At 40.1% G+C, this 23,021-nt stretch overlaps 1 protein-coding gene across 7 annotated transcripts; it reads left to right on the top strand.

Annotated features, from left to right (window-relative positions):
* Positions 1–63: 63 nt before the first annotated feature.
* LOC6618651 (histone deacetylase 4) lies at positions 64–23,020 on the top strand. Of its 7 annotated transcripts, none has more exons than XM_032726804.1 (14): positions 64–469; positions 3,388–3,451; positions 9,350–9,462; positions 14,308–14,415; positions 15,162–15,446; positions 15,531–15,604; positions 15,884–16,014; positions 16,954–17,100; positions 17,534–18,468; positions 18,553–19,737; positions 19,804–19,923; positions 19,984–20,418; positions 20,485–20,618; positions 20,695–23,020. In XM_032726804.1, the coding sequence occupies exons 2-14, from the start codon at positions 3,418–3,420 to the stop codon at positions 20,747–20,749; spliced, it is 3,756 nt and encodes a 1,251-aa protein (XP_032582695.1). In that variant the 5' UTR covers positions 64–469; positions 3,388–3,417; the 3' UTR covers positions 20,750–23,020. The 7 variants fall into 7 exon arrangements, with proteins under 7 accessions (XP_032582695.1, XP_032582696.1, XP_032582694.1 ...); XM_032726805.1 differs by having other exon boundaries at positions 64–773; positions 15,192–15,446; XM_032726803.1 differs by having other exon boundaries at positions 64–773.
* Position 23,021: the final 1 nt, after the last annotated feature.

Below are 23,021 nucleotides of genomic sequence, written 5' to 3'. Positions count from 1 at the left end.
TCATCGTATTTCCAATCCTACGACCACATCGATAGCATCGAATAGATATCGATGTGGTTCCAGCTCTAATAGTCGTGGAATTCGGAACATTAATTTGTATTTTTTGCGTCGCGTCGCCCCAGAAAGTCCAATCCAACAGCAAAACGCGCGTTTTCCAAAGAATAACCCCGAAAAATTCGAAAATAATAATTTTCTTGTTTTTTTTTCTGTTTTCCTGCCGCAAAAATTCCCATTTTTTTCGTAACATCAAAACAACAACAACAAGAAAAGTGCGTGCGCGTGCAGAAGCGAAAAAAACCGAATAAATTGTGGGCGAATCAACAAGCAAAAGAAAATGAGCGATGATGAGGAGAAGAGGCAAAAAAAGCAGAGGCAGTTGTCGTAGTACTAGTACCAAAAGGAAACTGCGAAAACTGCTAAAGTGACAAAAATAACAACAACAAGTAACGAAAGAGAAAAGCAAAAGAAGGTAAAAAGAAAGAAGGCGAATAAAAATTAAGCGCAAAAATATACGTCTACAAAAAGCAGCAGCAGCAACAACTACACAAAACTTAACTTAAAAAAGTCGTGAATTCATCGTTCAGTATATATATATTATATATATCAACGAAGACACACATACAAAGAGTGAGAGCGAGAGAGCGCGTTATTTATTTTATATTTTCGTTAATCATTTTTCGCATTTTGTGAAACAAGTTGGAAAAGCGACAATACAAAACACAACAACAGCAACAACAATAGCAGCAGTAAGCAGTTTGCACCACTTGGAAGAGGTATTTATGTTTGTTTGTTTGTCTTTGCCCCGTGTATTCTTATTAGCAGCTGAATAGAGAGAGGGAGGAGGCACAGCATGTTCTTATTAGATCAGCCAGACTTCTTTTTCGTCTGTCTTGCTCCTTACTCGATTCGCCGTTATTTATGTAACAAGTGTGTGCGTGCTAAATGAAGTGCTCGCGCTCTCTTCTTCCCCCCTCTCTTCAGTCGGTTTCTGTTGCTCTCTCGCTCTCTCGCACTCTTTGCATTTGATGATTTGATTTTGTTCACTTAGTAAAGTTGCTGTAAATGTGGCTGCCACCCAAAAAAAAATATATAAAAAAACAAGAATAAGAACAACAAAAAGCAAATGAAGCAAAACTAAATAATAAAAGCTCCACCGCAAAGCGCATTGAACTGGTTTATGTTGTGCTCGCTTCTTCTGCTCTCCTCCTTCTTCCTTTGCTCTATGTCTCCTCTTCTACTTCTGCTTCTTCTCTCTTCTTGGTTATCAACATGATACCAGAAAAAAAATATATAAAACAGTAACAAGAACAACAACAACCACAAAAGCAACGGCCACAGAATGGAATTTGCGGATCTTTTGTTGTTGTTTCGTTTGCTTTGAGCCGAACTTCTCATTCTTCTTCGCGATCTCCCTTCGCCTGTCCCTCTTCGACATTTGTTCTCCTTTTTATTCATTTACCCAACTACAGTGAGCACCCATTAAGCGAAGTCTTTGTTTATCCATTATTTTGAATATCAAATTTGTAGTAGAACTATCTTAAAACAATTCCATTTTGTAATGGTTTTTAAATTTATAATTTTCACGAAATTTTACCACAGCATTTGTTTTTCTTTATGATTTAAGTGCCTCTGTCGTCTCAGTGGGAAACACGCATTTCTAGCTCACAATGCAACCCACTGATGACTATAATTAATTTAATATGACTGGCCACGATAAATAGAGGCTGCCAACTTACTCTTCTAGCTACACGCCGCCCCTCAAATTAATTTGTTTATGCTGTATATTAAATTTAAGGCGGAGGAAAGTTTTCTTTTTGAACTTAGCAACAACAGAGATGCGAATTTACAAGTTAAAGTTATTGCTCGTGGCTACAATTTTATTTTACCACAATACCAGTGTGACCTTGCTTGTGTATTTTCTTGCATTTATGTATATTTCTTAATTAACTTAATTCTATTAAAGTCTGGCCTTTAATTTACTCTGGTTTGATCTATTGTCCCGGCATTATTGTCTATTGTTTTAATAGGGAAATGCACAAGAGAAGCTCAAACCACACAGTTAATTTCTTTGTTTTTGATTGGCTTTTTTTGTGATTCATTGTTTGGCTTAATTGAAACTCCCGCAAGATGACAATGTGGTTATTACACCATATTTTTTAACTTACGTATACATATGTACGTATAACCAAATTTTTCCCGCCAATTAAATTTACCGAACTCAATTTATAAAAACTGTGGCCAGTGTGACCTTGATTTTATTTTTGTTACCGTTGTTTACGAGTTTGATGGTATCCTTCCTCCTTTGATTCTTTATTTCCATGTGACTTTATGAAATTAATTGCTTGAATTATTTATGAATATAGTCGCATGGTTTTGTACATACTTAATTGGAACCGATTTAACGGTAATTTATTTACAATGCAATTTCTGCCATTTGGTTTTCTGGTTGCTGGTGGCTTTTGTTCTATTTGCTCGTGTAATTAGTGAACGGAAATTGTTTTGTGCGTCACATATGTACGCATATGTATGTGTATGTGTAGGTGTGTGTGTGCGTGGTGTTTGTGAAGGTCAATGGGTCAACTTGTTATCTTTCCTTTTTTTTTTTTAATTTATTTGATCGACCACGCCCCCAAAGAAGCGCACCTAGATAGAACATTTAAATTATTTCCGATCAGTAAAAATTCCCCTATCAAGTGCTTTCGACTGTAAACAAACCAAAAATAAAAACAAGAAGAGACGAGACGAGAGAAACAAACAAGAATTCATTTTTACATATGTACATATCATTATCGGAGTTCCGAAAATGACAACAAAAATTTTCCAAAAAAATTTTGCCTTATCAGGCACTTGTTTTTCGGTTTATTTTTCCATGTTTATCTCTTTCTGCGAATTTATTTTGAATGAAATTTTTGTTTTGAGGTCTCTGACAGAATTATTCTCATATTGAAAACATGCACACACACACACATACATACATATGCATTTATGTGCAATCTGCTATTTGTGTTTGTTTAAGGAAGTGCGGCATTTCCCCATGGGAAAAGATTCAGAATGACTCAGAATCATAAAGTTGTGATAAAACGGATCTTTAAGTTTTAAGATTATAACGAACAAGTGGTTCTCATATTGTGTTAATTTGCCTTTGCTTTATAACATTATTGAGAAAGAAAATTTCATATTGGTTGTAGATCAGTGTCGACTTCAAAGGATTTTTTGTAAATTTTTATTTTTTCTTAATTTTGTCGAGTATTTACGATTGATGGGGGACTAGATGTTGCACGGGCTACAAGACTCTTCTACTAGATCATAAAGCAAATCTCTGTGAAAATGTTCGAATTTATTTTTTTTTTTTCATATTGTTTAATTTGTTTTTCTGATTTGTTGCAGGTTCCGCCCTCCCCAAATTCCATATGCAAAATGTCTAGTCCCGACGATAGAATACCAATACACGGTAAGTGGGAAATAAGGACCCTGGAAAATCCTAGAAAATCCTATGCCCCTGTTTCATAGTTAAATTGGGTTATAGTTATTGTGCTGTTATTATATGAAATTATACTCAACATTGTGGGCTGTGTTCGTATGTAACCTGTATATAGCTGTAGCTATGGCTATAGCATTAACAACATTCGGAATACATAACTCCAAATTTACACAGACCAGGCACGCACACATGCTCAAACAAAAGCTTACACAGTACGCGTGGGTGTGTGTTTGTGTGCTAGTGTGTGTTGCCTTCCAAAAATAACTGTAATAAGCACATACACAAAAGCGGGCCAAAATAGCGCTGTCAATGGATGATGCACATTGGTCGAAAGCTGGCGAATAACTGTATATAAAGCAGGAGGCGAACTGGTTGGGAATTATAAGGCAGTACTCTTCGAATTGCCCAAGCTGGTCACACTAAACGAAGTTGGAAGAAAACAACTTACAGTTGGCCACATTTCAAGTTTGATATTAGATGCTATTGCGACTAGTCTTAAGCCAACTTTGGCACGTGTTTCCGTCAAAGATTCAGTTCGGCTTTTCCCATTCACTATTTTATTGATTTAAGCCTAAGCCATTCAGCCTGCGAGAATGTAGACAAATGTTTAGGCGCCCTATTTAGGTCGAGAACAATGGCTCAAACTATTCACTAAATAATCAACTTTCAATTTCCATTGTATATTAGTTCCTTGTGGCAGATGGTGTATCCAAATTTTGAGGAACTCAAAGCACTTCTCTCCATCTCGAGAGCAACTTCTTTGCCAGCTGTCAATCAAATCAGTTAAATATTTGCACAGCTTGAACCACTGTGCGTTTGTTGCTCCTCTCATTCGGCCGAAAAGTGGGGGGGTTTAATGGGAGGTGGTGGCTCTGTACAGTGGGATCTACTAACTTTTGTCCCGGGCAGGCCCAGACCAACAACAAGAACATTGTCCATGGTCGTCAACGTTGCTTTCGTCTCTTTCACGGCAAACAGAACTGAACTGAACTGGATAGATGTAGATGTGTGGAAATTGGGGGGTGCTTGGGATTAATTTTCACCAGAGCTGACGCATTTCCCACATTAAAGGGAAGCAGTTACTACAGAAGAATAGCATGGTATATAAATCTTTTGTGGAACATGTTCTTATCAGCGGCTAATATTACATATTTAACTCATTAAAAGCTTTGGTTTATTATAAATATCCCAAGTGTTCTTACTTTTGAATAAATACAAAATTATTCCTAAACATTAGCTAAAGATAATTTTAGCATCTTAACAATGATTAAATAAAATGTATTATTTGATAACTTAAATCGAATCTTGCTTCAGTTCAAGACTATGATAAGTGGGAGTTCTTATGTTGTTTTCATGTAAATGTTTTCAGCTAGTTTTCCTAAGTAGCCGATAATAGCCAACTGCACAGCACTAATCTCGGGCGTTTTTCTTTTTGGCCATCCATCGAAACCACTGCCAATGCCAAGCACGTGGATGGACTGGAAAATGGGTGGCGAAAGTGGGTGGGGCAGAAGGAGAGAAAGCGGGTGGCCGAATAGTCAGTGGGTGGACTAGGCGGTCTCGTTGGTGGGTGGGTCGTCGAGATGGTTTGGAGCCCCGTAATCTTCGCTTCGTGCTCAGCTCTCTCGCTCCACGATTCTCGTGCTCGTTGCTGCTCTCCCCGTCTGTTTGTTTGCAACAGCCAAAAAGAATAACATTCGTTTATCGATTTTCGTCTATTTTTAGACACAAAAGCAACGGCAACAACATTTACTTGCCTTTCAAATGGATGGTGTAAGTGTGTATGTGTGTGTGTGTGTGGACTGTTGACTGACGGCCGGACCCGGAGACCGAGCGACCCGTAAAGCCCATGAAACCCGGAGACCCGGGCCACGTCTTTCCTACTCTCCTATTTTGTTTTGGATTTTTTTTCCCGCACCCCGTTTTGTGTTTGCCACGTGCAATCTACGAACAAGTCCGGGGATTCCGGGCATTCTCTACTGCTCCATAACCATTTTCCAATGCCTCACCAGGATATGCGTTTAATTGCTGTGGGGGAGGGGGGAGGGGCAAGGTCGGAGAGTGAGAGTGAGGCACTTTCCCCGTCGTCCACGTCCAGCTATTTGACATCGATATGCCATTAGAAATTCACGAAAATTACATTTCCCTTGGAACGGGCGGTAATTGGGTGGTGGAAAATCGTTGCATTAATTATTAGGAAGTGTTGACATTGCCCCGGTTAATAGCCACTCTACTAATCTACTTATTCAAGCGGATATAGAGCATGCAAATTTTGCAAGGTCAAGGGTCGATTTAAAATTAGCTCAACTTCATTAAACAATTTGTTGGGGAAAATTAGTGATCTAATAATAAGAACGTTTAAAACTAGGCATATCTACACACGGCATTCGGCATTACTCAATTATGTTTGATTAAGTAAATTTATTTTCTGTAGTAAGCTTCTTAAATTGTAAACTCTATATATATATTTACTTCTATACAGAATATGATAAATTAACATATACATAAATCTACGCAGTTTTCTTTAATATGTCTACTCGAATATTCTTTCCCGAATATTTCCTGCGATTAATAGTGTTTTCCGTATTGTGTTGGCATTCTTTTGATATTAAACATTTGAGGAATAATAATTATATATAGAAATTAATTGCCCAGCTTTGCATTTGCAGCATGTGGGTCAGAAATTGATTGTCTAAGACGCAATAAGTGAAAAGTTTTTACCTTTCTGCTATTGTTACTCTTCTTTCTCATTCATTGTGAAACACGCAGCACCTGCAAGAAGGTCATGCCCGACCATCCCCATCTCCACCGCTCGCCACCTCATCCACAAAAAAAAAAAAAAAAAAAAAAAAAAAAAAAAAAAAAAAAAAATTGGAAGTAGTAGTAAAAAGAAAAAAACCCTCACCTATTTTGTTTTCTCCGGTGCCAGTGGAACATTTATTGTAATGGCATTCCAAGAATAAAACTTGCTTCACCGTTTGGGCTCTGTGTGTGTCTCAGTGTGTTTGAGCTGTTATATAAAATCGTTAGGGCTTATGTATCGCCCTTGTAACACCAAACACCCCCAACCCACCAACCTGCCATACACCCAAAACCCCCCACCCCAAAACCTCGCCACGCCACTGTCTTCACTGTGGGGTAATCATATCGAAAGCAGCGTCGCTGCGTTATTTATTCATTTCATTCACTACTACAGTACTACAATACTACAGTGTACTAGTCGATGGAGAGAATAGTGTACCTTGTAGGTTCTGCATTTTGCCACAAATTGGATGAGTCATTTCAGGAAATAGATCTAGCAGTTCTTTTGTGCCAGGATTGCAAACGAATAACTAACTATGTAGTTAAATCGTTACTATTCGAAATGTAAACTTCACCTAAATTTTGAAGCCTAATTGATCGAAGTACTTCATTTTTCATAATGAAGTTAAGTAAGTTAGTGTCGATGGATTTCTAAACGTAACCCATTAGTAAGTGTAACTACCAAACAACAGTTTGATATTGTTATTGCCACTGCCTTTTGACTTTTCAATTCGTCAAGGTAAACCCATAAAATTGGGGTGTTTCCATGTTTTGGGGGGATTTTTTGTATAAGTTTTAAGTGGTGTAGTAGCCTAGAACTTTACGAAGCAACACAAAAAAAAAACAAAAAAACAGAAAACAAGGAGAACGTTTTGTCGGCGTTCGCATTTTTTTTCTTGTTGGCCTGGCCCAAAAGTTTAGCTGTTGTTGTTTCTATTTTTAGAATGCGCGCGCTGGAAATTTACCCACACAATACAAATGCAAAGGCACACACATACACACACACACACACTCACGGAAACCTTGCTATCACTCAAAACAAACTTATTGAGGAAGGAAGAAGAGAGAGAAAGAGTGAGAGAGAGCGAGAGGAGTGGGTGGTTTGGTGTTGCAGGGGGCGAGGTGAATATCAAGCTGCTCTCTCGTTCTCACTCTCTGTTGTTGTCGTATCAATTTCCAATTTAATTTCAGTTTCAATTTCAATGACAGCAGTGCCCCCTCCATAAAATGTTATACCGTTTTTCTTCTTTTTTTTTCTGTTCCCCTCCACCTTTCTGTTTTGCGGCCACACACATACACGTGCTTTTGTTTTTGTTGTGCCATTTGGTTGCCTGGTTTCTATGTCAACACACAAATTGACCTTGAAGTTGAAAAAACAAAAAATGTCCAGAAGGGGAGTTTCTGGTTAGTGGGAGGAAGACAGACAGAATCAGAGAGGGGCAGAGAATGAAAGAGTGAGAGCGCGCTATGCATTTACTTTTATTTAATCGGCATTGCCAAAAAAGAGCAGAAACAGCTGATTGCAAGCCACTCTCTCTCTATCGCTCTCCCACCTAATGCACCTGCACTGCACGCTGGCTATCTCATTCCATCTTTCATCCTGTAATTCCAATGTCGGTTGTGTTTTTGTTTTCCTTGTTATTTTATCTTGTTTCACATTTGGCACTTGCTTTTCTGAGCTTTGTGCAATATGCACTACTGTTATTTCAGTGCCTGTAGTTGTAGCTGCAATATCTGTGTGTGTTGCCACTTCTAAATATACTCCCCAAAGCCATGCACGATTTATAAAGGCGGCTATAAATAGAACGGCAAAGCAGAGCGGCAAGAGGCGCAGCAGGTCACGGCCTGTTCAGTTAGATATGCACCGGCACACATACACTTGCTGACACGCCCACAGCAGCGGCCACAATGATAGTGACCAGCCTGAAGGCCTAAAAAATTATGAGCTTGGAATAATAACAATTTCTTTGGGAATCACAATATTTTATTGTATTATTATTTTATTCATACATGCAAATGTAAATGGATAGTTTTATTTGAATGGAAACAATTTATTTAGATTTATGTGTTGCATATGTACATAAATACTTACAAATGTATGTATGTACATTAAAAATTATGCACATGCGTTTCTACTTTTGTTTTGTTGCTGATTTTGGGCTTTGCTCTTTGTTGTTCTATTTTTAGCATCGTCACATAGCCCAATATTCAATTGGAATCAATTTCTAGAACAAAAAAAACTTGACTTTGCTGATTAGATCAACACTGTATAGCAAAATAGAGAGAGAGCGAGAAAATCAGAGAGAAGAATCATTACTAATAGGACTTTACGGTTAGTCATCTCTGCATTCTTATTGGCGCGCAATTAGTCCAGTGAAAGAAATATTCCCGCTCTTTCTCCTCTCTCCGCTGCAAAAATTTATCAATGAAATATTTTCCAACCGATTTTTCGTGATTTTCCCAACGCTTTTTTATCATTTTTTCCGGGGTAGCAGTAAATCATATTGAGAAAGAGAGGAAGAAATAAAAGTTATGTTAGGCGTCACGTGCGACAAAATAACAAGAAAAGGCTGATGTAAATGTCTAGAGGAAATCGTTGTAATCACTGCATATACTGTACAAGGTTACTAAAAATAGTCGTTGCACTGAGAAAAAAAATGTCAGTTCCGTATATCAATCCATTAAGTGTTGTCTAAAAAGTGCATTTTATATTGTTCTTTTATATTTCTTATAAATGCATATACATATTATTTTTTATATAAAGACGTACCTTTTGTGAATAAAAATGTTTGATACATTTCTGCTATGTGTACGCACACATACATTTACAGACACCAACAATCGTGATCCAACGCGTTGCCTAAATACGTTTTAGATTTATTTTTAAAAGCGTCTGATAAGCGCGGCCTTATCTACATAATCGGTTCGGAGAGCGATCCTCCAGATCTAAATATATATATATACCTATACTTATGTACATATATAGTATTTATACCAATCTATATCCCTCTCCAAAACGATTCAATTTCGCTCGCTCAGTTGTGTGTTTACATTGTCAATTCGTAGATCTGCCATCAGAAGCCGGAAGCGATGAGCGATTGCTGCACATAACGCCGGCCACTCTGACATTGGACTTCAAGCCCCATCCCGCCGTGGATATCGATCAGCAGATCATGGAGGTGAGTGTACCCCCACATCGATTGAAAGCCCCCAAATCGAGGGTTGCGTGATGAAATAGCCACCTATGTGTACATATGTATGTAGGTTGTTTCACATACATCATACATCACATCACATCATTTGAGGAACCAGAATGTTAATCAAATCATTGGAACATAACAAAACTGGTTTTGATTGAAATATTTGCATATGACGTTACGTAGTTTAAGGAGTGATTTCGAAATTAGATCATATGGATCGTTGTTTCCATGGGAAGATATAGAAATAAAGTCAACGGGGCTATCAATATTTCAGAACGCGTTGTGGTTATATTATCGTCATTATAATCGTCATTAGCTAATTTTTTATAATATTTGGGTGACTAAAACAATATAGTTATTTTGGAAATTATTTTTACTTGAATAATTGAAATATTGTACGTATATGGTATTTGTTGCTTTATTTTGTATTTTACACTAATATATAGTTAATCTAAAATTTGGTTGAAACATACATAAGTAGAATTCAGAAATTCTGTAATTCTGAAACCATATTTCAAATCGCTGACCAGCTTTTTTGGTCCAGTCTCTCCAGCTGGTTTTTTCATATTTCCCCTGTTTCTTTCATCTTGTTTTATTTTTGTTGAGCTTTTTCGCCTTCCGCTTTATTTATACATTATTCGCCTGGCTATTCTCTCTTGTATAAGTGTGTGAGTGTGTGTGTGTTGTGTGCGTGTGTGCGAGTGCCCATGCGATGCTGCTCCTCTTGTTGGGAGTCTAAATTTAAATGCGTGTACAACTTAATGATTCTATATTTATTGTTTTCACTACGAAAATATGTATGAGTTTTTGCGCATTTTTTAAATAAAATCCTCTAAAAATAGACTGAAACCGAGTCAAGAGAGCCGCAGAGAGAAATGTCGGAGAAGATATGCCAGTGCAGAGGATATGCAGGTATCACTGGCTATAATGGACAATATCTGGCTTTAAAAAATGTGCTGAGTAAATATATAGGGATTTATTGACATTATGACAATTAATATGGTTTAATAAAGTATTAAAGTAGAATTATGAATATTAAAAAAAAAAAACTTTGTACCAAAAAAAAAAAAAAAATTGAAAAGAAAGTATTTTAGTTCTTAGTGGTTGATACTCTAAAATATATTCCAGAGACATGTATTTTGTAGCTATATATATATTTTATATACGATTTTACGAGATCAATTTTTGTGTAAGTCGGATTTCAAATCCGCTACTAGCGGGTGCTTACTGTACCGCGCCAAAGTGATTGCCTTCTGCTTTGTGTCTCTCCGAGTTGGGCCCACTGTAGCCGGGCATGATGGCCAGCATGTGCATCGGGGCCCACCTGCTCAACCCCCCTTTGCCCCCTTCGATCCCGCCGCTCCACCTGCCACGCCCCTTCGCCCCAACGTCCCCGTGCTTTGTGGGCCGCTTTTGCTTCTTCTTGCTCCTATTTCTGGTACTGCCTGCATTCAATTTATAGTCTCGGGGATTTATTTATGCCACGATTTTTGGCTGCAGTTTGCCTTCTTATTTTTGTCGTAATTTGTGCCTTTTTTTTGTGTGTGTTTTGTTTTTTTTCTCGTCGCATTTCGTTTGTTTTTTTTCGTTTGAAAACTTTATTTTTAGCGTTTACGAGTATTTTATATGCAGCATTATGTTCGGCGTGTTGTGCTTCTTCTTCAGCCTGTCACACCCCGCCGACCACTGTTTCTCAGTCTATACACGGAAAGAAATCAGACGTTTAATCATAAGATATATATATATTTCTCAAAGTTTCTTAAAACTTTTAGTTCGAACGTAGGACAGTATTAGTTCAAAATTCTATAGCCAAGAAAAATTAAAAATAAAATTATATTATTCAATACCTTTTAAGTATAATATTTAATGCAATGCCATATTTAGCAGTTGATTATCACATTAATTTTTTTTTGTTTTTTAAATGATTAATATTTTTTTTTTCTGTGCGTTTTGCCCATTTTCATCCGATTTGAGAGCTGCCTTGGTTTTTCATCAACGCGTTCGCCGTTTTGTTATTTTCGGTTTTTTCGTTTGAATTTATTTTTGTTCTTTTATAAACTCTGCGGGCTCTATTTTTAAAAAGAACACACAAAAACACTTGGCTGGTTGGATCACGCACACACACTCACAATTGCCAATCAGTGAAAATGTTTTATTGAATTCCTCAGACTATTTTCCTTAAGCATTTTGTGTTCTGTTTTCGTTTTCCGTTTTTCGGTGGCACGAGCAAAATGCAAATTAGCAAAAATTGATGAGGGGAGTGAGCAAGGTGGGTGGTGGCAGCTCTTTCTTTGTGGGAGGGTTGACAAGATCTTAATGAAGATGATCCAATGATCTTTGATCTTCGCACACAAATTGGGCAAGAATAGTTTTGAAATTTTGGGGTAAGAGAACTTGAAGATTGGAATTCGATGTCGATGGGAAGGCAAGATTTATAGAACAAAGATAAGAAGTTCGTAAACTATACCATATACTTTTACCAATTATAATCCAGTTGGTAGCAATAAAATTTAAATCTATGTACGTACATTGTATCTGTTTCTCTAAATAATTGCAAAATTTATGACTTAATATGGTTATAACGTGTTTCTGATTTCAATCATTTGCAACTTTAATTATCCATTCACTTGGAAATCAAAACAATCTAAGAATAGATCATCAAGCTGTGATCGATTACTAATGCGATTCCAATGAATCTATTTTCCTTTCAAACATCCGGAAATTCTTCGTTTACACGTTGATGATCGTGTAGTTAGTTAGTTATAGACAATGCATTTTTTTCGCTTTAATTTAATTTGTATTTGTGTCTCCGCCCTTTTTCGTATTTAATCTTATTTTTATGCCCGCTGCGAACCGCAGTGCTTCTATTTATATGGGCGTGCCTGTGTGTTGTCTTTTGCCCCGCTATAATTATAGCGCAGGTATTTATAATTATAGCATCGGCCATAGCAACTGGCGAATGTTGTGCAAGCGGGCGTAGCTGCAGGGGGTGGTGGGTGCCTCGTTGAAGGGGGTTGGGGAGATTGCAGTTTCCTAGAAATCGATGTGGCATATGGTAAAGATTCTTCTTCTGCACGGAACACAAAATGAAGTCCTCTTTTGGCTGATGTGAAAATAGCCCTTTGGTCCATCGTCCATTTTCTATTTTGGTATTTGTGGCTAAAAAAATAGTTATCTGTTGGTTCGTTAAGAATTTTCATTCATATTATTTCTTCATTTTAAATTTATCTCAACCAACTGGTTAAATTTCCAAAGAATACTTTCCAAATATAAGATAAAAACGTATCTGAATGTATAAAATCTTATATTAATTGGGTTTTTTTAACCTATTAAACTGATAATTCTAATTTGGTATCTTTGTGATATTCATTTGCCTGAAACTTACGCAATATCAATTGCAGTTCGATTTTGTGCAGTGTAAGATGCGATTGTTGATATGTTTGAGTAATGATGTTGTTGACGGTTCTCTATCGCAGAAGCCAAACGCCCATTTGTCTACCCAAGTTTTGCGCTCTCTACGCCTTTCCCTTTCTCCGTTCTCCGTTCATCGTTCTCCGTGCTGCTTACCCCTTTCTTCATCGCTCTTCCGCTTTGTGCTCTTCTGCGCTCTTTCTCAGCCATTCACATCCACATTCACAGCCATCGTAACAGTTTCGAAATTTGTGTTTATATTTGATTTTTTCGCCAGTTGGGCCAGTCGGCCGAGTGAAACTGAAATGAAAGCGCCTCCCTCATTTCCCAGCGAATGCCGAGGCCAAAGCAAACGCGCCAAATACCAAAGAAAAAATACAAAATAATGCAAAAAAAAAATTAAATAAATAAATAATAAAAATCACAAAGGATAAAGTGAAAAACTTTGAAAATACCAAAACAACATTCAACGTTAGAGACCAAACACGCAATTTTCGGAAATCCAACAAAGTTTGTAATCAAATATCGCAAACAGCCGAAAACTACAAAAAACAAAGAAATCTATGAAAGAGAAAACAAAGTGGCAACAGAAACCAAAGATTATTTATTGAGTGAAGTAAGCTGAAAAGTGGGAACGCCGTCTTTTCCACCTGAAATTCACATTTAAACAAGGCAGACCAAATAAAAACAAGAGATAAACATCATTTGCTTTATTTATTTATGTATTTTCCGCTTATTTTTGCATGTGTGACTGCGTGGGGGGTGACACACACTCACACACCCGCACACACACACACAGAGTGAAAAGTAGAGAGTGGAAGGCATATTGCTAAGGTCATGGGAAATATGCAAATATTATGACACATCCGAGGAACACAAGTGATCAGGAAGATGGAAAACCAAAATAACCAAACACAAAATTATATTCCGTTAAAATTTGCAAATTAATCGAACGTTAGTTATCGATGATCGGCAACTTTTGATAGCCATTTGTATATGTTGTGTGGGGGTTGTGGGAAAACAGGCGGCAAATATTATGAAAAATTCCAAAAGCACATGTTTTTATATTCATCTATGCTGCGAAAACCAATAAAAGCATAGAAACATATAATTTAATACATTTCTCTTGCGTCAATCGAAGGTATCGGTCATCGGCGCAATTTAAAATAAAATCGATAGATTTAAAGCAAAAAAATGTTTAGCTTAGTGGAAAATAGTGTTTAATTTAAGATTTGATTTGCATTCACGTACAAATCGTTTTTCAGTTTGATTGTTTGTCTGTACGTTGACGGCCGACAAGCAAAAGAAGTTCTTGTGCGTCACGTTTCCTTTCAAATTGATTGTGTAAATTTCATCCGAACACTCTAATTAATTGTAAGATTTGTTAATACTATTTGTTGTTCTGCTTTGCAGCTCAAGAAGAGCCAGGAGCTGCAAAAGCAGCGGCTTATCAACTCGTTTCAGGAGCAATCGAAGCAAATGGAATTGGAGCATAAACTCCAACTGGAGCACAAGTATCAAGTGAGTAGTCGATGCGATATGCAGCTGAGTTTAGCTGTTCGACAAGTCGTTTTGTTGCTATTGCTGCTAGTTATTCGATTTAGTTTTGCCCGTCTTTATAAATAATAATAATCATAATAATAATGATGATGATGATGACGACGATGATAGTGTGATGGCTATGTCTATGGCAGTGTGGGGGCGTCAGAAACAAAAGTGAAAAAATAAAATGAGAAATAAATAAATCACAACAGACGACTAAGTAAAAGAGAATTGAAATGAAATGAAATGAAATTATATATATGGTATGTATGGTAGGTAGTATATGTATACATACATTATATTATCGTGCCGGAAGTGTCGGAAGCGGCTTGTGCGATGACTAAGGCCATCATCGTTAACACTCTGTATTTCTATATAGCCATGTCGCCACAGGTCTTTAATGTTCCAGAAAACGTCTATTTCGCCAGACACTCACATATGTACATATATACTTCAAACTATATTGTTATTGCAGCTATATTTCGAATTAGTCATTGTATCTTTATAACTTTGAGATGCGCATAGATAAATCAGAATTTGGGATAAGTAATTGCCTTAGTAGCAGTACAAACTATCTGCATATGAGATTTATTCACTAGCAGCAGCAACAACAATCGAACTTGGCTCTATTAACTTAACTATTGCTCCACCCCCTCCTCCGCCACCACGATAAGAAACAACCAACAAACAAACGATTCTCTCTCGAACTTATTGTAATTATTCAGTTTGCGGTGAATTCACATGGCGCTTTCCAGGAATTGCGAAACGAGAGCATGGTGACAGCCGCCGCTGCTGCGGCCGCTGCGGTGGCTCAGGAGCAACATCGTCAGCAGTTGCATCAACAGCAGCAGCAGCATCAGCAGCAGCAGCAGCAGCAGCAGCAGCAGCAGCAGCAGCAACAGCAACATCAACAGCAGCAGCAGCAGCAACAGGCACGCGGCAGGGATGGCATGAAACTCAAGCAGAACTGTAGTGCCAATGCCAGTCCCGAGGTCAAACAGATTCTCAACGTAAGATATGCGATAATCCCAAATAGCTTGATCCCAATTCCAACGGAGCTCCACTGATCTGTATCCCTCCTAATCCTTTGACAGTGCTTCATCCTGAGCAGGAAGTCGCAGGCGGCGGCTTCGAATGGCACAACGACAACGTCGCCCTACAGGAATCGGTGAGGAATATTTAATATTGAATATTTCAAGGAAATATTTTTAAACTTGTGCAATAAATAAGTGAATTGTATCGAAAGAAATTCCTTAGTAACTGAACACAGAGTGCATAACTTAAATAGAAAAATTCCGCAAAATTGTATTTCTAATGGAATTTCGCAAACTTAGAACCCAAGCAGTAATTCCTTGAAAATATATCTTAAAGTGTACCAATTTGCACTCGCGATATATGTACATACATGTATGTATCACTAATAATCCTTAAATATCTGCCCTTGCAGCGGCGTGGTGAAGAGCTCCTCGGGCGAATCCCTCCCAGCTGGAACCGTGACCAGTGCGCATCCGTACAAAATACCTCAGCCGCCACCCTCACTGCTCAAATATGAATCTGATTTTCCGCTGAGGAAGACAGGTGAGTGAAGTATTGTATATTGAATGCAATGTTATATTGCCAGCAGGATGAGGATGAATCTTTCTCAATCCCAGTCCGCAAACTGAATCGCAGTGAATGAAAAGCTCTTGCCGCCTGAGTTTAATATTCGTTTTCTTTTTTTTTTGCCTGTAACTTCGACTTATTGTCTAACCGCTAAAAGCAAAAAGAGTTGCATAAAGATAAGGGGCAGAGGCAACGAATTTTGAATTAAATTGGCAGATAAAAATATATACTTTTTTGTTGGGTCACGTAACCAAATTGCCACAGGATGAATTGTTTAGATAAATTCCGTTGGATAATGGCTGCATACAATGGGGTTCGTTCGGATTGGGTAAGATTGCTTTAGATAAGAGGTTTGCTTAGGTTTGAGTTCAGTTAGGACACAGTTCATTCATAACAAGCGTGGGGTTATTCAACGCAGAAAGAGGAACTTTTTAAAAAAAGTCTAGAATACTTGCAATAACATATGAAACAAGGAGTTTTTAAGTGAAACTAACTAACTGCAGTCAATAAATCCATTCTAAAATTAGGGCTAAGTGAATAGAGATGAGATCTCAATAAACGTCATTTAGGCGTCAAGGTTATTTGTTTAACTGTCAAATAAATTGCGATAGCTGGCAAATGTAGTGTGTAATTAGAAAAAGCAGTTGGGTATCATAAATTTCCTTCACAATTGTCAGGCGAATTAGACTGTGGGTCACTTTATGATATATGATATGATGGTATATGATAAAAATGAAGAGCAATAAGCAGAAGCAGCATGGCTTTCACCTTGAGTTAAACCCCCAAAAATAACTAACTGCAAGTTTGTTTCAAAAGCAGAGCTTGAATTCCACAACCGTGTGTTAGTATATAAGCACAATGCTCTTAACACCCCAAACTAACCCAACACACACGTGTGAACCGCCCCCACCACAGCATCCGAACCGAACCTGCTGAAGATGCGGCTGAAGCAGAGCGTCATCGAGCGCAAGGCCCGCATCGGAGGACCGGCGGGAGCCCGGCGCCACGAACGACTCCTCCAGGCGGCGCAGCGCAGGCAGCAAAAGAACTCGGTTCTCACAAGTACGTATCATCATCATCAACCAGAGCCCATCAGAAATCAGAACTCAAGTCAGATGGCAGTATCGTTTGGATAAAGGGATTAATCACTCCGAGACATTTCCTTTCGAATAAAAGTATTGCAAATATATAGAATAATTGTCAAAATCATTAAATATTAAATTTAATCTGTACAGAATAGATCATAATATGATCATCTGATAGTGCTTTCAAACGTTTATAACTTTCCAACTGTTGATCATTGATTGTTTATAAGGACAACTATTTTAACTTTTAATAATTGTTATTGTTATCGTTGAATTGTTGTTCTCGCTGTTGTACTTAATGCTGTTGTTCAATTAACCCTTTAAGACGCCGCAACTGACCAACTCGCTAAGCTAACTTAACCCATGCAGCTAACTTAATCTATTTTAAACACCTTCAACATCCTCCTTAGACTGCAACAGTACACCGGATTCTGGACCAAATTCGCCGCCCTCGGCAGCCGCGTTGGCGGTGGGCGTGGTCGGTAGCCGTGGATCGCCGACAAGTGCACCCATCCAGGAGGAGAACGAGGAGGGCAGCCAATATCAGCCGGGCCAGAGGAGCAGCATCAACGATTTGCCACTGTTTAGCTCGCCATCGCTGCCGAATATTTCGCTCGGGCGACCGCATTTACCCAACTCGGCGCAGGCGCATGCCCAGGTGGCTGCCCAGGCTCAGGCACAGGCTCAGGCACAGGCTCAGGCGCATGCCATGTTCGCGGCACTGGCTGCCGCCCAGGGTGGCTGCGGACAGCCGGGCTACTACAATCCACTGGGCATGGCATTCGTTGGCCGCCAACCAGCACCGCTGGCCATGATTCCGGCCACGGGGATAGCACCGCAGCAACCGTCGCCGGTGGTGCGCAGTGCATCGGCCACCTCGACATCGTCGTCGCAGGCCTCGCTGGTGGGCGATGTGGCGCCGCCGCAGGCCCATGCCGCCTCCACCATTCTGCCCTCGTCGTCGTCCTACATGCAGCAACTGGGCAGTGTGGCCGGTTCGGGTGTTAATCTCCATGCCGCCGCCGTGGCTGCAGCGGCAGCAGCAGCAGCCGCCGCCGGTTCACTGCCACCGACCAATAGCCATGGTCACGGACACGGCTCCCACGCACATCCACATCCACATCCACATGCCCATGGACACGGTCATGGCCATGGCCATGGCCTCTACGCCGGCCACCAGCACAATGTGCCCATCACGGACGCCCAGGTGGCGCAGGTGCATCTGCACAAACAGGGCCACCGGCCGCTGGGACGAACGCAATCGGCACCACTGCCCCTTGGACATCCGATGCTAACCGGAGCTGTGCAGCTGAATGTGGTCCAAACGCACTACGAGAATAGTGAGGTGGGTGAAGACTTTAACCTTTAGATCCAAAGATCCCTTACTAATTTTTTTATATATTTTTTTTTGTTGTTTTGCAAATATAAGGCGGAGCGCCAGGCGTACGAGCACCAGGTGGTGAACCAGAAAGTCCGCCAGACCGTCCTCACTCGCAGCGGAGCTGCTGCAGCAGCCGCTGCTGCCGCCGGCGTGAGTGTGGTGCGTGAGGCACAGCTGAAGGAGGAGGACGACGACTCGGCCGCCGAGGTAATGGACCTCACAGACAAGAAGAAACCGCCGAAGACGGTCCTGACCAGCACGATAGCCACTAGTACGTCCCAGAATCTGCCCGAAGCTTTGGCGGCGGCGGCTGCGTCCAGTAACTCCGCCTCCGCCACAAAGTCCGGTATTAAGCTGCGGGACCAGGAGTATCTGCAACAGCAGCGGGAGCAGCTATTGCTCCTTCAGCAGGAGGAGGAACTGGCGAAGAGCGTAATGCGTCCGCTATCGCGAACGCTTAGCAGTCCGCTGGTGCCGCTGGGACCGCATGGTTTTAGTCAGATTCCCGACACTGGACAGCAGCCGGCACCGATAGCCACATCCTCGTCGGCCGATCATATACCGCCCGTGAACCTCTCGCTGCCGCATCGCCAGCACCGCCAGCTAATGAGCACACTATACGCCAGCCAATTGCGTAACCACCAGCCATCGGCGAGTGGTTCACCGCCGCACAAGGTCACCACCGGTTTGGCCTACGATCCGCTCATGCTGAAGCACTCGTGTATTTGCGGAGACAATGCCCAGCATCCGGAGCACAGTGGTCGACTGCAGAGCGTGTGGGCACGGCTGAATGAAACGGATCTGGTGAAGCGTTGCGATCGCCTGCGCGCTCGCAAGGCGACGCAGGAGGAGCTGCAGACTGTGCACACCGAAGCGCATGCCATGCTCTTCGGTTCGAATCAGTGCCAGTTGAGCAGGCCCAAGTTGGAGAACACGTTGTCGGCCAGCTTCGTTCGTTTGTCGTGCGGCGGCTTGGGTGTCGATCTGGATACTACGTGGAATGAGCACCACACGGCCACAGCTGCACGAATGGCTGCCGGTTGTGTTATCGATTTGGCACTGAAGACGGCCAAGGGTGACCTGCGGAATGGTTTTGCCGTTGTGCGGCCGCCGGGCCATCATGCGGAGGCCAATCTGGCCATGGGCTTTTGTTTCTTCAATTCGATAGCCATTGCGGCCAAGCTGCTCCGTCAGCGGATGCCCGAGGTGCGGCGCATCCTCATCGTCGATTGGGTGAGTTTGATTTTCCTATTTAACCCAATTTCCATTATTATTGATTATAATCTTATCATTTTGCAGGATGTGCATCATGGCAATGGCACACAGCAAGCATTCTACCAAAGTCCCGACATTCTATATCTTTCCATACATCGACACGATGACGGTAACTTCTTTCCCGGCACAGGTGGACCCACAGAGGTGAGTTTCCCTGATATTTCGCTTCAGCCATGTCGTAAAAAAACATTTTTTTTTTTATAGTGCGGCTCCGGTGCTGGTCTCGGCTTTAACGTGAACATCTCATGGTCTGGGGCACTTAATCCGCCACTGGGCGACGCCGAGTATATCGCTGCATTCCGTACCGTTGTGATGCCCATCGCGCGGAGCTTTAATCCGGACATTGTGCTGGTATCCTCCGGCTTTGATGCGGCCACTGGCCATCCGGCACCACTGGGTGGCTACCATGTCTCTCCGGCTTGCTTTGGGTTTATGACCCGCGAACTCCTTCAGTTGGCCAACGGCAAAGTGGTGCTGGCCCTCGAGGGCGGCTACGATCTGGCCGCCATCTGTGATTCCGCCCAGGAGTGTGTGCGGGCGCTGCTCGGCGATCCCGCTGCTCCCATTGCCAAGGCCGAGCTGGAGCGCCCGCCCTGCCAGAATGCCATCAACACGCTCCAGAAGACGATAGCCATTCAGGTAAATAGGAGAATTTACAATGTTCCACTGATCACCTAGCTAACTTTTGTTCTTTTTTTGTTGTAGCAAACGCACTGGCCCTGCGTAAGGATGCTGGAGCACACGGTAGGCTTGTCTGCGCTGGAGACGCTCAAGGTGGAGCACGACGAGTCCGAGACGATCAACGCCATGGCTGGCCTCTCGATGCAGTCGATGCACAGGTGGGTTTATGGTCAAGTTTATTAGCTCAAGGTTTTTGTTGGACAAATGAGTAACTTGTATATTTTTATTTTACAGAACTCTATCCCGCGATGATTCCGAGGAGCCGATGGATCAGGATGAAACCAAATAGAAGGCGATGCAGACGTATTTCGGGGAAGAGAAGGCGGTGGGCGTGGCGAGGTTTTTGTGGACGTGGTAGTGGGAAAGGCAGGAGGGCGTGGCCGCAAGCTGCTCAATGCACATTTAGTTATTTGTTGTAGTTGAATTGATTGTTGTTGCTGTTGTTGTTGTGGCGCTCGCTTGCAATTGTTGTCGTTGTCATTGATCGTCTATAGCCACATCTATCTCTCTCACTCGATCGATTATAGCATCCCAACCCCCCGCCCCCCACAACCAAAAAAAAAAAAATGAGAAACATCGAAAATATAGGGGAACATGTCTAAAAGAAGCAGAACAGGGCCTAAAGTTCAAAATGGTGGCTGTGCCTCCAAAAGAAGAAATAATTATAATAATTAGAAAAGAATCCTTTCAAAAAAAAGGGAGATTTTATGTGAATATATATATATATATATATATATGAGTATATATGTAGCATAAGGTCAGAATTTAGTTGTAGAAGTCATCGAGATTTTTTTTTTTGTTTTAAGGTGAGAGCTGAGGTATTTTAACGCACACACAAACACACGCAACTCAATGTATCTTATTATTATTATTTAAGTAAGTGTGTCAAAAGGATATAGAACCACTAACATACTGGTGAACATCATCAGTAAGCTGTAAAGATAAAGTTTAAAGAGGTCGGGTGCAAGAAGCAAGTGTTTTTTAAGGTAAGGTTCAACCTCAAAGTTCCCAAGTCTAGACTCCACCACGCCCACTTATCCGCCATCGCATACAGAGATCGAGTGGGGAGAGGATTACATGTTATATAGAATGCTTTAGTTGATATAAGATATGAGAAAACTTAACAACTAACTAGTTGGATGAAAAGCGGAAAAACTGAGAAATCTTTTTGTACAATTTATAGTTTAGTGCAAGTTTCAAGTACAACATGCTATTATTTAAAGAATTCTATATATATACATATATATATACAAAAAAAATATATATTGTGCAATAAATGTGAGAAAATGAAAATCGCCACACAAAACAGAAACTAAAACTAAAACGAATAAGAGAAAATTTGTTGTTAAATGTTGCCGAGATCTTATATACGTATGTATACCTAATAACTGTTACAATAATAACCCTTTATATATATAAATATATAAATGCACATGTATATTCACCATGTGTGTAACGATAACGATGTTCAACAAATGTCTGAAATGAAGTAAAACTATTATTATATGTAAATAAAACACAAAACAAAGAGAACAATTTTAATAAAAAAACAACAATAAAATACAAAATCAGAGAAAATATCCACGCTCACACATACACTAACACACACACAAACACACACATATACGTCCTGGGCAGGACCCGAGCGGCGTGAATCGGGAAAATTCTGAAATAACCGTTAACTGTAAAACCGCTGTAACTGTATTTGTACTCGTGTACCTTTAGCTGTCTATAGCCGTCTCTCTCTAACTCGCTACCTAACTGTAAAGGAGCACCTCAATAACGAAAGAAGAAGGAGCAACAGACAAGGATCAAAAATATATAGCAGGAGAAAAGGATGATGATGAGGGGGAGGAGGAGGAGTAACAAGAAAAATAAGCACAACGAGAGATGGACCGATTGGCTCCAACTGGATGAAACAATTGTTAACAAATCGAAAGAGAAACTAAAAACTATCCTTAAAAAAATGAAATCACAAATGTAACTATTAATCTAAGCGAAGCATATGCCATTGCAATTTTTATTTTCTTATTCTTCACCTGTTTTCCCTTTTCAATACAGAAGAGTTTTTGAAAATTATATTTTCGAACATAAGCTTTTTCGTATGCAAACCACGTAATTGCGGTTTCCTAGGAAAATATATGCAAATTTTTATTGGGTTCCGAAAGCGTTACAATACGCTCTGGACTTCTGTGTTAAATCTGTGCTTTTATTTTAATTTTCTATTTATCATTTGCCAATTTGGCGATCTCCCCCTTACCTATTTATATTTCTGAACTTTTTTTGTACCTAAACACGAAGAGGATTCTACTAACAAGATGAAATATTATTGTTGCGCACTGAAAAAAAAGGAAAAATAATGAATAATTCCGTAAGCTGAGAAATAGTTAAATAACGGTTTTAGCAAAATGAAAACGAAATCAAATATTTATATATTTTGTTTATTGTTGCACAAATAAGTCCAAGGAACGAGAAACAAAAAGTAATTAAGAAATAATTAAGAGTAATGTTGTGTGTCGCTTTTTCTAAACGAAATAAAACAAAGAAATCGTCAAGAGAAT

The sequence above is a fragment of the Drosophila sechellia genome, chromosome X (assembly GCF_004382195.2).
Source record: "Drosophila sechellia strain sech25 chromosome X, ASM438219v1, whole genome shotgun sequence".
NCBI classification, from domain to species: Eukaryota; Metazoa; Arthropoda; class Insecta; order Diptera; family Drosophilidae; genus Drosophila; species Drosophila sechellia.
Note: the sequence above shows the minus strand (reverse complement) of the source record. Positions and strands in the feature narration are given on the sequence as shown.

What these genes read in the sequence shown, in the direction of transcription:
- LOC6618651 (XM_032726804.1), top strand. Translation starts at nt 3,418, where the DNA reads ATGTCTAGTCCCGACGATAGAATACCAATACACG. An exon ending in TCGATCAGCAGATCATGGAG is followed by an intron (nt 9,463 to 14,307) that starts GTGAGTGTACCC and finishes TCTGCTTTGCAG; the next exon opens with CTCAAGAAGAGCCAGGAGCT. An exon ending in GCATCCTCATCGTCGATTGG is followed by an intron (nt 19,738 to 19,803) that starts GTGAGTTTGATT and finishes ATCATTTTGCAG; the next exon opens with GATGTGCATCATGGCAATGG.